At 50.6% G+C, this 14,519-nt stretch overlaps 1 protein-coding gene across 3 annotated transcripts; it reads right to left on the minus strand.

Annotated features, from left to right (window-relative positions):
* Positions 1–1,972: 1,972 nt before the first annotated feature.
* AP5Z1 (adaptor related protein complex 5 subunit zeta 1) lies at positions 1,973–13,410 on the minus strand. 3 transcript variants are annotated; one of them, XM_075058390.1, is made up of 17 exons: positions 13,317–13,406; positions 12,941–13,078; positions 12,369–12,555; positions 10,032–10,176; positions 8,814–8,926; positions 8,150–8,309; positions 7,567–7,707; positions 7,154–7,191; positions 6,912–7,074; positions 6,468–6,646; positions 5,821–5,963; positions 4,831–4,980; positions 4,484–4,595; positions 3,980–4,077; positions 3,573–3,705; positions 3,179–3,393; positions 1,973–2,862 (listed from the first exon to the last, which is right to left on the minus strand). In XM_075058390.1, the coding sequence occupies exons 1-17, from the start codon at positions 13,355–13,357 to the stop codon at positions 2,592–2,594; spliced, it is 2,427 nt and encodes an 808-aa protein (XP_074914491.1). In that variant the 5' UTR covers positions 13,358–13,406; the 3' UTR covers positions 1,973–2,591. The 3 variants fall into 3 exon arrangements, with proteins under 3 accessions (XP_074914491.1, XP_074914492.1, XP_074914493.1); XM_075058392.1 differs by having other exon boundaries at positions 1,975–2,862; positions 12,941–13,145; positions 13,317–13,410; XM_075058391.1 differs by lacking the exon at positions 12,941–13,078 and having other exon boundaries at positions 13,317–13,398.
* Between the last annotated feature and the right edge of the window lie 1,109 nt (positions 13,411–14,519).

Here is a 14,519-nt window from a genome sequence, read left to right on the forward strand (position 1 = left end):
CCTGCGTGATCTTTCATGCTGGTAGGCAGAAGGCTTGAAACACCTTTGGGATTTAAAGATTAGCATGTGGGGCAGGCCTCGGCTTCGCTGCGGCAGTGGCCGCCTGAGGTGCTGGCGCGTCAGGCTGGAAAACGGTGCCCAGCTCTGGGGGTGGTAAAGGCAGCACAAGGACCCAGGAGCGGGATTCCAAGCAGGATGCATTGCTAGGAGTTACGTTCCCTGGTGCCATACCCTAAGTCAGGTGCCTTTGTGCTGCTGGGCTACAATCACGCTGTCCCCAGCCCTGCTTCGGGGTGGGAAGCAGCTACAGCAAAGGGCTGACACCACCAGCAGTTCCCCGTGAGTCCTGGGGAGAGCCCCTTGAAGAAAAGGACTCTCTCGCCCTTGCTCATGCAGCTTTATTGACCAGCTCTGGCACCACAATCCTGGCAGAAGGCCCCCAGGACTGACCCACCAGCGTGGGGCATTCGCAGCAGAAAATTTCCCCAGGCGGGGAGCTGTTGCCCTCTCCGAGGGGCTACGGCCAGGTTAGTGCTTCTGTGCCTGCCCCTGGTCCCCGAGAGCCAGGAACGGTGGGTTCGTGCCACCAGGAACCCGAGCGAGCCCAGCAGCGTGCATTGCCAGACCCCAGCCGTGGCTGACGCTGGCCCAGGCAGACAAACGACATCTTGGCACCGTGTCCTGGTCCTCTCCCTCCGGCTTTGCCAGCCCATTGTAAGGCCGCCCTGTTCCCTGCCCAGCTCAGAGCACCTCAGAAGTGTGTGCTGCTGGCATGCCGCCGGGTGATGATGGGCAGGAAAAGGCTCCCTTTGGAAGGTCAGTCTTGAATGTCCCAGAAACAGCTCTGCTATCTGCTGACAACAGCAACGCTGTCAGCAGAGCTGAAGTGGCAGCTCCACCGTGCGGCTGGCCAGTCCCCTGCACACCCGGCCTCCTGCCTGCCAAGTCCTCCCTGTGCTTTTTAGCAACATTAACGGGATAAACCCGACCTGATTTCCACATATAGACAGATACCAAGACCTAGTTTAGCTGAACCCTATTAAAACAGCCTGCCGCAAAGCCCTACATCACACCCTGCGCTTAAACCAGCATGGTCTAGGCTCTGGCAAATCAGATATTCACACGGCATCTCACAACAGTGCTCTGAGGATTGTGATGCTAAAAAGGGGACGCTTAACAGGGCTGGCCTTAATTAAACCTCACTGCTGTAGTTTTGGTTTCTGTGCTTCTTGCACTTCGCAAAAGGAGAGAGATGTCAAAATAATCCACGCAGGGGAAACACTCCACTACTGGACTTCAATGCAGCTGCGTTTTCTAGGGCAAGATGGACAAAGCACCTTCACCGAGACACTAGTGCCTTGCTTCTCTGCTAGGCCATGCTCGTGCCAACTGGCCTGGGGTGCTGCCCCAGCAGGCACTGGGAACAACGCATCCCTCCTGCCACTGACTCAGCTGTACCAGGCAGGCGAGCAAAGGCTCAGAGCCCCACTGGGCTCCTGGTGATTCACTTGACTTTAAATCAAGTAGGTATCTTGGCCTGTCATCCTCCATGGAGCTCAGCAGGTTTGTAGGGCAGGAAAAGGGCTGCTTAGAGCCCCTGGGCAAACCGCATGTACTCCTTACTCCTCTCTGCCCAGGAGCCAGGGCTTGGGGGAAGCTTGGTTTGCACTAGACAGTACTGGGGCTGCACCCCGGCAAGTTCCAGCAGTACCAAATGCAACCCTCTGCTCCCCACTGAGCCTGACCCTCCAGGCACCCCTGGAGATGGGAAACAGCCCCAGAGCTGTATGTTGCTCACAGTGCAGTCAGGTATTGAAGCAGACTGTAAATAAACCCTATTTACTAGTGTGCATGAGGGCTTGCTTCTCCTGGGTGGAGCAGTGGGACTTATTTACTTCCCCCATTTGTTAATACTGTACAGCTCGAATGTGTATAAACTTCTCATACAGAACACAGCATGGCGCCTGTTTGACACGGGGCTGATGTATATTAAGAAATGGTCTTGGTGTCAACAATAAACTGGATCAATAAATCTCTCTAAGCTCCTGTCTGGTAGCTGTCTCTTGGATCTTGACACGTTCACTCTGATGGTAAGACAGAAAAGCAGCGAGGGCTGGCAGCAGACTTAATGGAGTCACTTCTGCTTTCTCCATCTTGCACAGGCCTTTGCTTGGCTGATCTGCTGCAAGCAGAGAGGCAATAAAAGAACCAAATGCATAGCCAGGGTGTAGCGAGGGCAAAGGGGAGGGAGAAAAAAAGTCAGAGGAGAGGAGGGAAGAAGTACGTCTCCAAAGGGGCATGGTGTGCTGGGAGGGTATTAATGCATGCATTCACTCTCCTGCCACATTCACACAAATCCACTGGGATTTTCAATCCATACCAGCCACGGAGAGATAAAACAAGCTTAGGAGATGGAAATACAAAGAGCCTCAGACCAGAAGAGCAGCCTCAGTTCTACTTATTCCTGTTTTCTGTCTCATTCACAATCATTTGTTCCTCATTTCCAGTTCAGAGCAGGGCCTTGGCCTTGAGTGTCAGCAGTGTCCGATGAGTTACAACAGAGGCTGGAGCCTCTCAGATACCTCATGCCCTCACCCTGGCATGAAGCCAGGTGTTGGCTCTAGGAGACGGGTGACTATCCTCAGGGCAAAAGGGAGGGAGTCATTCACCTCTCTCTGAAACCGTGTACTGGCCACGTCTACAGGTGGCGTGAACACAAACTGTGCCACGCTTGGCATTTTCAGTAGGTTCATGAGCTCAGTTGCGCGGATAAGGATCTCCTCAAGGTCCTCCTCGCAGTACACAGAGGTGACAGCAGGGCTCTGCACAAATGTCCTCATCTTGGACAGGAACATGGACACTCTGCAGGAGAGAAGGACATGGACATCAGCTGACAGGACCTTTGCACCCAGCAAGGTCACGACTTAAGCCTGTGTACTCCAAAAGACTTTGCTGCAGGTGAACACCAGATGATACCCCAACCCCTCCTCCTGATGCAGAGCATTAGTCAGCAGATGAATCCCACTTCCCCAAACTGTGCTCCTCCACAGCTCGCTTCCTCTGTCCTGTTTCAGTTTCCATCAGTTGCCAAGCTTGATTATTCTCGTGAACATCTGTGTTGGGACCCACGAGATCTGCACGTTTCAGCCCTTTGCCCTTCCCCACCATCCCTCCTCACCTGGGGATCAAGTCCTGACTGCGAGCTGCCAACTTGGTCAAGGTGGCCATAAGGACACTGATGGCGCGAGGTGCGTAGCTGGGGGTGCTGGCCAGTGGTCGGAGCTGGGTGATTTCAAATAGCACGGCCTCTAGAGTCTCAAAGAACCGGTTGATTTGCTCCACAGTGCAGCGCTTGTCATAGGACACAGACATGTACTCTCCAATAGCCCAGACCTGAAGCAAAGGCAGATGTGCTCAGAGCAAGCAGAAGGAAAGAGAATCGAATAATTTTTAGAGAATAGCAAATCAGATTAGCTAATGCTAGTACAGAGGAGAGGAGGAAAGGGAAAGTGACCAACAGATTGCACCGCAGTTGGAACAACCTGTGGCAGAAGCAGGCAGGCCCTGCTTACCATGTGGGTGAAGATAGCCTCCTTGTTCTGGATGTTGCTGACTGTTCCTGAGAACTCCAGAATCTCCGTGGACAGTTCCACGACGAGTGCAGGGCGCAGCCTGCAGAGCATCACCAGCTGCGAGCTCAGCACCCTGGAGGAGGGAGATGGGCAGAGCTCAGACCACGGGCAAGGTGGTCGTCACCAAATCGAGGAGGTGCTGGCAGCACCCAGCCACTGGCGAAGTGGCTGTACACTCAGGATGTTTCCAGCAGGGCTGAAGGTGCAGTCCCCATTTTGTACCCTCCAAACATGTGTCACAGCAGGGACTGCAGCACAACTGAAAAGGCTCCTGGGCTGCCCTGGGATGCCAGGCTGCAGCCAGCAGAAGGGCTGGGAGCTTGGCTGGGCCTCCTGTCCCATCTCACCTGTACACATCATCTTTAAATGCTGGGATCTCATAAAGCTGGTCACTCCTATGCAGCAGCAGCACCACCAGCTGGTTTATCAGCGGCCCATCTGCAAACTGGAAAACAGCCCTTGTTTCAGCAATACCAGTGACTTATAGAAGCCAAACCCCAAACTAACCAGCCAGATAAGACAGGTGGCACAGAAACAGCCTGATCTAGCAGGAGGGCAGCAGTGCACAAAGCAGGTATCAGGCACTCATTCTCCTCTTGCCCACCTCCATTACAGCTGGCTGAGAGAACAGTGTGGAGCCTGACACTGCTCCATGGAGCTTTTCTGCTTCTCCAGATGAAGTAGCTAGCTCAGTGCTTGTTCATGCCAGTATTAGACCATCCCACCCTCCCCTCATGCATCCCTCTGTTGAAGCTGCAGCGTCTTAACAGTTTTGCTTCTACAACTGCTCTTCACATAACAAGAGATCCCTGTGGCACGACTGGGAGCCAAATTCCCCCAGGAGGGCCTACCTCTGCCACCACCCTGAAAAAGAGCTCAAGTAAGACAGGGACAGTCTCTGCACACTGCACGACTCTTGGGCTGCTGGCCAGGGATCCCAGCAGCTGCCGAAGTGGAATCAACCTGTGGGCAACAGAAGAGTTACTGTTGAAGGCTTGTTCCCAGCTACTCTCCTGGCTGCCCTTCCCTGTACCTCTACACGGCCTTTGAGTGCTTGGCAAAGCTAACACAGGGGAGATCAAATCCACCTCACCCCAGCTGAAAGCAGCTATGCCTTTCCCAGTAAACCCAGTGCTGCCTCCCAGAGCTGGATGGCTGAATCAAACCCTCGTGGCAGTCTCCTACAGCAGCCTCCTACCTCTCTGGGGCATCCTCGGGAGCAGACTTGGTGCGGAGGAGATACTGGAACATGCTCTTGTAGAGGGGATGGCGAAAGGCTTCCAGACAGGTGACCGGCTTCACAGCTGGGTCGATGACAGCCCTCTCAGAGGTAGGAAGAACACCTGACCTAGCAGAAGACACACACAGAATGTGCTGCATTATGAGAATGGGCCAGGCCATAGCTGGAATCCTGAACAATGGCATAACTCCCTTTCCACTGAAACAGAGACAGCAACTTGGTCTAATCCAGGCCCTCTGGAAGCCAGAGAAACAGGATGACAGAAAATTATGAGCTTAGACCCCCCGGGGCTCAGCCAATAGTTCCAGAATTGCTTCTCTATCACTCCTGGGAAAGGGGAAAATGGCACTCTGTATCCCTCAGCCACCGAAGCCCACCATCTTGCCTCTAGGATGATTCCCTTTTCTAAGCACTCCAGAAAGAGCTGCTAATGTCAGGGAAGACAAGGAAGAGCCAAAGTACAGCAGTGAGAGCCAGTCCCAGTCCTATCCCATCTTGCTGGAGACTCGTAGTTCCTAATGACCTCAGGAAGAAACCTCTGTATGCCTCCAGGAGAACAAAGCCAGAAAAGAAGGGTAAGAGCAGGGAGGGAAGACCAGGTAGCCCACACCTCTGTGTTGAGGTGGTGGCTCACGGCAGACACTCCAGCACGTGGCAACCATTTGGAGCTGGATATGGAGAGGGGAATGACAACAGCTCCCTGAGGCCCGAAGACAGTCCAGTACTGAAGTGTAAGAGCTGGTCACCTTCTATTCCTATGCACAGCACATGACTAGGAAAACCAGGCTGACATCTGTGCAGCTTTGTGTTAACCCAGCTGTAGCAGATGCCTCTTGTTCTGTGACAGCAGCAGCCAGAGGGCAGCTGAGGCTCAGAGAAGCATGTACTAGGCTATGGTCAATGTCAAGACCTTGATTAGCAAGCGACAGGAAGGGAAGGTAGTATTACCTCAGCTGGACGTCCAGAGCTGCTGTCAAACAGGGCAGGTCAAGCAGCAAATGGAAGATCTCAATGGCTGTGCCTGCATCCAGCAGAAATGGGAGAAGGTCCACAAACTCAGAGATAAGGGGTGGGCTGTTCCATGCCAGGAACTGCAAGGAACAAGCACAAACTGCTGCACTATCCCTGCTACTCCATCACACACCCAGACGATTCTCACACTGACCAAAAGGGACGAGGAAGGGAAAGTCACTTCTGAAAAGCAAAACCAGAGAAGTCTGAGGGTCTAGTCAAAACTTGGGAGGCTGCTGGAAGCTCAACACAGGCATCTGGCAGCTGGTTCAGTGGCTGCCAAGCTGCAGCTTATTAAAATTTTCCAGAAGCCAAGTGCTGTATCCTAACTGCGTCCACGCGCTTCCCAACCCACTGGCAGTAATAATAACGCAGACTCTCCTCTACTGGCAGTGCTAATCACACCCAGAACCTTCTTCCCTCTTCAAACCCACACTTGCTTTTGTAACAGTCCTTCTTGCCTGTGCTCTTCCTAGCACTGCCATGGAGGCACATGGAGGGCTCTGGGGCGTGAACAGAAAGTTCTGGGGCACAGAAAAGAACGTGCAGCAGGCTCTCTCCTGTGCTGCTCCAGCAAGTTGTACCTTGAAGAGATTTGGGAAGCTCTGCCTGAATATGCTGGAGGTCTCGGTGAAGAGCTGGCTGTTGTCTTTGCAGAACTGGACAAATTCGAAGGCCAGTGATGGGTTGTGGAAGAGCTGAGCCGGGATATCAGTGAATAAGTGCTTGTAGATTGCATCGGAGTCCACAGCTGCCATTTTGCCTGGAAGGACACAGCACGTTGCTGAGCACAGCCCACCCGGCAGCCCTGCCAACACGGGCTCCAAGGGCTAAGCTAAATCCCAGTTACGTTTTTTAAAGAGCACAGGACACCCAGTTCCTGGGTCTCCTGGAGTGGGATCATCCATACCAGAGTACAGCCAAGACTGAATTACCAACTCTGGCAGCCAGCAAACTGCCAGGACAAAAGGCTGTGCTGAGTATGCAAGACCGGATTGTGGAGGAGGGGGTGAAAGCTGATGACTCACTGTGGTTCAGGAAGAACTGGGCAATGGGCAGTAGTGCCCTGGCGTAAGTGGTATCCCCACAGATTCTGCCGTGCAGGATTTTCAGGAAGGAGACTGCACGGTACACGTACGAGGAGTCCTGTTTGCAGATGATGTCCATGATTGTCACCGCCTCAATGAGACACTGCAGGAGAGCAGAGAGCCAGATCAGAGTGGGCGAAGCCACAAGCCCCAGAGCTTCAGCCCCACCTCTGTGTACTTACAGCTTTCTGCAGGTCTCCATCATCTTTCTTCAGGGGTCCTGCCAGAGAAAGGAGTCCACATTAAACTCTGAGTCCAAACAGGAACATTAGGTGGTCAGTTTGAGCACTAACCCAGATTTCAGGACAGGTGGGAACACATACTGATCCCGATTCTAGGCTAACGAGAACCAAGTTCCACAGCTCCCCCTGCAAATGAAGGGTAGGAGGCAGAACATGGCCATTGCCTCCAAGTCCCTCCCAACACCCCAGTGCAGGGCTGGTCAATGACTTGCACCAGCAGCTGCAACAGGTCCCACGCCTAGAGCCTGACTGCGGACTCTAGGGAGTGAGATCCCAACCCAAAGAGGCAGTGAACCAGAAACATTTTCAACACTACCAAGAGAACTCCAAGGAGGGATCATGGCAAGACTCACGGCGGTTGCTCTGCTCGATAAGCCGCTGGCAGTACTCGAAGGCTTTCTCCCGCAGACGCTCCTTTGGGGGAAGCAGGCGACTAGATGTGGACGTAGTTGAGACCATGGACATAACAGACCTGTCCATTCCTGATTTGTCTTCTACAGAATAAAGGTTATCACGTATCAGCTCATGTCATGGGCAATGTAACCCACACAGCTGCCCAGCAACAGCAAGAGAGCTGTCTGTCCCCACGTGCACTGCAAAGAAAAGGAGGCTGGGGAAGAAGGAAGTGTTACAAGAACACTAAGGAGATGCTGTCTCCCACCACCCAGGCCTTTTTTCTCAGGGACCCGTGGGGTTTTGCCTGAAACCAGGGGACTCACTGAACGAATAATTCCTCCTGGAAGGGTCAGCAAGGATCAGTCAGCAGGTTTTGCGATATTCCTTCCCAAAGTTTCCCTGGTCCGAGTCCAGGAGCTCTAAACTCTTGCCCACATTCCTGCCACTTGCTGGGTTGCTGGTACAGCCACCTAATCATCTCAGAGCACACGCCCTCTTGGGGGTGCAACCCACATTGGCCTGCAGCCCTTCAATTCATACCTGAATTAGGGGTCTTGCCCCCATAGCACAGCAGCCAATTTCTCAGCATGGAGAAGGCTTGCACATTGAGCCACTGGTCCTGTGTGTAGTACTGACCCACTGAGAGCACCGTGAAGAAGTCTGTGGCAATGGCACCATCCACCTCTGTGACAGGACCAGGCTGCGAGAAAAGATGCAGCAGGTCAGATCCCCAGAGAGAGGCTAAGTGAGAAGGCAGGGAAAACTCCACGGAGCCCACAGAGACAAGTAGCCCTCATTTATATGCACTATGGGGCCTGCAGGGGAGCAGTTATCCAGAGAGAGAAAAGCCAGCTGTGTTGGATCCTTTTCCTAGCTGAAACACTCTAAACTTTCCCACTCTCTGACACAGGCCTCATTAGCAATCAACTTTTACTCTGAGGTACATGGTCACTAAAAGACTCTCCCCTCAAAACTACTTCAAGTATCAAAGCTCTGGCTCTACAGCAGAACTCCTAAATCCTAGACCTATAAATCCCCCTACTTTGCTTTCCTATGTGTCTTGACCACTTACCCCACAAAAAGTGACAAAGAACAGCAGCACTTCTAGGTTACCATTTCCCAAAAGCAGCTGATTCTGGGAACCTGAAACAGCAGGTAACTAACAAATGCTCCTGTGAGATGACCACGGCAAGTCAGCACTTACCTGTCTGGTTCTGGGATTGGAGAAGAAGCCTCCAGAGGGTTGAGCGACTCCTTGATGAATACTTGCATACCTCAGCCAGTCGGCCATCTTTTTACTGACTACATTGGTCTGCTCTGTACAAGAAAAGTCACGGGGTCATTGCTAAGTCGGGAAGAGAAGCAGCCTCTGCAACATACCCCTGCTACCCCTCAATTGCTGTGCTTTTCCTCCAGCTTAGATCACTGTCTCTCTGATCCAGCAATCAGTAAAGAAACTGGTACCCCAGGGTGGATGCCTTATACTCCTCCTCATACTACTTCAGAGTCCAGGATTGCTCACACTTATTTCAGAGCTCTGTGTCCTTTTCTCACTCCTAGCCACTAGGTCAGTCTCATTATTGTTTTGCCTGCTTCCTCAGACAAAAAGTCAGGGAGTGAGTGCTGGAATCAAGGACTTCTGATACCAGATCAGTCAAGAGGTACTTGCTCCTTTGTCTCCATCCACAGCTGCTATTAGGAGGAAGGTGCAAAGGTACTGTCAAATCTATTCAGGCAGTGGCTGACTTCAGCTCTGCAGAGAAAGGCATAAACACCTCACAAAGAACACACAGAAGCTAAGGCAGGTAGTCCTGCCTGCTCAGCCAGCCCATACACCCTGGCCCAGCGTCCTCCCCAAAGCTTCTCCTGCATACTGCATGACATGCGCAAACCTCACAGGAAACTCCCAGAAACAGACTCTTGCTCACAACACAGCTCCTCACCATTTTAAGCCTGGAATGCTCTCCTTCGGTTTACTCACCAGGGCATATCGCTCACTACTACCCATACAGTCCTGCCTCTCTTATGAAGAGAACCCCTAGTTGTTTTTGCTGCTCTCTTGCACAGATACACAGGCACATCTCTGTTTCTGTCTCTCACTTTGCTTGATGCTCTTCAGGATAGCTACAACTTCACACTCCTACTGCACCTCGAGACCTTAGCTAAGGAACATGTTACTGTGCTAGAAATCCATACAGAACAGAGACACTGGCACCCAGAAGGTGCCAAAGCAGCTGAAGGCCCAGTCCCATTTTTGAGTGGTGGAATATATCTCGCCCAGTAAGTTCACTTTCCCTGTGGCAGAGATGTCACTTTTAACAGCAGTTTCCAGTCTTACTCCTAGCCAAAGCCTTCAGAGAGCCTTCTGATCACTACATAGATCACAGCCAGATGGTAATCTCATGCCTTCCTGTACATTTACCTTCAGTTAGAGATTCTGGTGAAAGACTGATGACATTTGACAGGACAGGAAGAAGGTACCGAGCACTCTGACCCTCAGGCAGCCTTCTTTCGAGGACTTTTACAATACGCTGCCCCACAGCAGACACTTCAGCCTTCTTATTTCCCTTAAAAATAAAGCAGATAAAGCCAGGCAGATAATCTTCTACTAGTGCTAGAGACCGATACCATACAAATTCTTCCATTAGGCATTAATATCAATGTCAAACATAAAAAGAACTCACTACACATGCTATCTCACCACATTTTACAGAGATCTCCTGCAATGTGAATTCACAGATCCCAGGAGGGGAGGGTACTTTGATGAAACAACAGGTTTGTGGACAACCATCACGTGCAGTGGAAATTAACAACTGCAATGGATGTCTTCAAATTAAACACTACGATCCATCAACTCTAGAGCAGAGAGTACTAGCACTAACTACTCTCCATGAGGTCAGTTTGTGAGTTCAATTGTTAAATTAGAAATTTACGAACAGAAAATGGACTGTTTTAACATGTCCTAGGACTCTCTGGTTAGTCCATATTCTCACAATGTGGAAAATAAAGCAGCTTCCTCTTTTGGAAGCTGTTATAGCTGTGGGTCTGGGATGCCGTCAAACCCTTCTGCCCAAGACAACTTTGTTAAAGATGACAGGTGGACCCAGACTTCTGACAGGTTTTCTTTCTCCATGAATGTCATCATGCCAACAAAAAGTAAACCTTCTCTGCTGCTCAGGGTCTCGGACAGCTGGCTGCTGAAGGCAGTGAACAAACACCAATCTCTGACACTCCTCATCTAATAGTCAGATTTGTACCAGATCACTAGAAGGAACAGGAAACTGCAGGTGAGCTTCCAGTGAGGAATTTCATGGGGGACCCTCACCCATGACAAGGGCTCATTTCTGTGCTTCTCTCATGAATAGATGTGAATAAATCAACCAAAGCAACATACAGACAAGGAAGTTTTAAGGTTCAGGGATGGGGTTCTATGCAGTGAAGGAAAATAGAAGAGACAAACCCGCTCCTCCCACAGATACACTGCTGCAGCCCACTGCAAATGATGGGGCTACTTATGTGTGTTGCTGACGCATGTCTTATTGCTCAGAGGAAAACCTGACTGAGCTCAAATCAACGGCAGGTTTCCAGCTCCTAGTGCAACACCAGAGGCTGTGTTTTCTGGAAAGCCAAAAGCTTTACAAAAAGAACATCAGCTTTGCAGACCCAAGGGGGCAGGGGGACAAAGAGAAGGAGGATGATTTCCACCCAAAGCAGTGACAAATGAAAACACGCAGAAGATGTTTTTAAAGGCTCTGCTGAAGTGCGGCCATTTTCACGAGTGAGGCTGCTGCTCACTGCACCCCATGTTAGAGAAGTGACACTGAAATGGCTAAAATATAGTAAGTTTTAGTAACATCAAAAATAGATGAAAAGCTCTTCACGGTTTTAGTTGTAATCTAACAAAAATTAACACACAGGGTATATTTTTACACTGTAGAACTGCAGGACACTCTCAAGGCTGGATATGGGAGAGAGGTGCTTTGTAAGGCAGCACATAAGTAATACACCACTGTTTTCTGTTTCTACGTTTTCATTTCCTCTAGCTAAGTAAGAGTCAGAGGAGTGATCAGAAATGGAGGAGGCATTTCAAAGCACACAGTGAAACTCAGAATGAGAAGTTTCAGAAAAATATTTTATCTTTAATAGGCGCAATAATAGTAAAAGAAGTAGAAGAAGATAAAAAAGTTTCCAGCTTATTCCCCAGAGGGCAGTCAACGCAAGCAGCACTCAAAACAGGAAGGTCCTCATGTTTTCTTCTCCATGGAGAATCTAGATCTTTGAAGTGCCATCCACATTTATAGCCCTATGTCGTTTATAGGTTCAACGTATATTTTTTTTTTACATTTGAACGTGAAAGCCAGTACCGGTAGTAAAAAGAAAAAGTAGTAGTAATAAATTCACTCTCAAATGTTTTGCTCTACAGGTTCAAGCAGCCCTGACTTGAAGTCTATTACAGCAGCTAGCACCAAAGTGTTCCTTTTTGCTTTTAGTTAGTAACAAGCCTGCTTGAGGTCCTCAGTCTCTATACATCACAATTTTCAGCAGTCTTTGTTATCAAATACTGAACACAAAAAAAGTTGCCATTTTTTCCTACACAAAGCAGAATAAATAGGCTCCTTAAATGAACATGGAAACGCTTCTACTTTTTCCTAGATACTTTCAACTGATTTTCACTCTCCTTAAGCTCAGCAAACAGGGAACAATCATAGAGCAAATCCATACTGACAAAGGAAGATTTCTGACTTGACAGGTCATTTACCTGAGCCAAAAGAATGGAGGATACCAGGCTCAAGAGCTTTGTATCTTGAATCTCATCACAGGAGAGGATCAGATCATTGCAAGGTGACATCTCTCTCAGGATGGCAGCACATAACACCTGAATCTGCTCAGGGCACTTGGACGAACACAGCACTGTCTGCAACAGTTCCACAAACTTGCCATCGAGCCTGCAAGAGTCACAGTAAAGCATCACTGCAAGGCAAGGAAAGATTCAGACATTTATTTCCTGCATATTCTTGCTCTTGGGATGATCTCCCTTGACAGTGACCCTGCCTAATGCCATCTTATCATCCTCCCTTCTGAATTTTGTTCTTTAGCGCAGCTTGAAAGAGCCCTCAGCGACAGAAACACTTGTTGCTGTCACTGCAAAAGGAAGTAAGCTTCTGCTTAACACGGAAAAAAAACCCTTTATGCTTCTATCGAGGTCGGTGTTTTCAAAACAGAGTGCCTTCTTTAAAGCACTAAGCCACCCCCCCCCCCCCTTTTTTTTTTTTGGTCAAGAAAATAACGCTTTGCTTCTTGCGAACGACAGAGAGACACAAGGCCACTCACTTGCGGGGGTACTTGGTGGCGGCGACGGTGAGGTGCAGCCTCTGGAGACCGTCCGCGGCCTCGGGGCCCAGCTCCGGGCCCTGCAGGACGGCGGCGACGCGGGAGGCGAATCTCCGCAGCTCCTCCTCCTGGATCTCCCTGGCGGGGCAGCGGGCGTCGGGACCTCGGCCGCGGCCGGTTCCTGGCCCTCCTCGGGACCCCAGGGCTGGAGGAGCGGGCACCCCAGACACCCCACACGCCCCCCGCCACGGTGAGGCGGCGCCGGGGCCCGGCTCCCCCCTCAGCCCCGGCCTCGTACCCCCGGCAGGACCCCGGCCCCAGCCCTAAGGGAGCCCTGCCGCCCTCAGCCGGTACCTCAGCCCCCCACCCCGGGTACCTCGCCTGCTTGAGGAAACTCTCGGCCGCCGCCGTGAACATGCCCGATGCTCCAAAGCTCCTCACCGCCTCGGTACGCGGCCAAAGCGCCCCCCCCCCCCCAGAGGCCGGGCAGCTCCGGGGGGAACGCGGTGCCGCTGCACGAAGGTTCCGCTTGGCGGGGAAGTTCCGGCCGGGGAGATCCCGCATGGCCAGACATTTCGTGCGGTTTTATGGTTTTGATATTTTGTACCTGCTATGAAAACTGGTTTGCTGCTAGATGGCTAAGTGAGATTTGATAAATGATCATATATTAACATTATGGTTGGAACAACAGACAAAGGGTAACCGGGGAGATAATTACAGAAGTGTAGTCAAGTGATCAACTAGTAACTAATCATAAGTTTTACAGTTCTTTGCTCTTATGACTAGATGTTCCTGTACACTAGATGCAAACACCGTTGAAAGTGACCACATGTGATTGAAACTCCGTTAAGCTTCAAGATCAAAGAACAAAGACAAGAATAAAGACTTCAAGGACAGCCAGCAAGAACTTCAGTGGGTCGGTGGTGGCAAAAGCAGCCCTTCGACTCAAAGGGATCCTTCATGGCGCATAATCGGATGTAGGCAGTACTATGGTAATCAGCTGCAATCATTTTTATGTATATGTATACATAATCTGATTAATATGCAATTAGTTACTCTATAGAACCTGTTTGTGCTACAGCTGTGGTATGCACGCTAGGTGGAACTATCCCCCATGCATCTAGCACTGCAATAAAGAATGCCTGCTTTCCAAAACTCCAAAACGAGTCTTAGAGTTTCTTTGAGCAGCTTTTCAGTATCTGCATGGCATGAAGGAGAGCAGCTCTTGGGACTCGGACCTCTGGGGAGCAGCACTGCATGGCAGAGACATGGCAGAGTTTGGGGTCTTAAGAGAGTGATGATAAAAGATGCCTTATTAGCCTTTCTGGCAACCCATTCAAAAAACCAATGCTTTCCAAAAAGGGCAAGAGGTATTAAAAATAGCTCCTTGGCAGGTGGTCTGCAGAGCTTCCAAAAAGGTTAAAAAGGTATTAACATTTCTCCATTAGAAACGCCTCTCTCCTCCTGACTGCTAATAAGGCCGAAGCTCTGGCTGCCATGCTGTGCATCACCCTGCAGGGAGGAGAAGATGTCACAGGGGGAAGCTTGGCTCCTTGCCCTTTGGTACTTCCCTGCTCTA

Source organism: Buteo buteo, chromosome 27 (assembly GCF_964188355.1).
Source record: "Buteo buteo chromosome 27, bButBut1.hap1.1, whole genome shotgun sequence".
Lineage (NCBI taxonomy): Eukaryota > Metazoa > Chordata > Aves > Accipitriformes > Accipitridae > Buteo > Buteo buteo.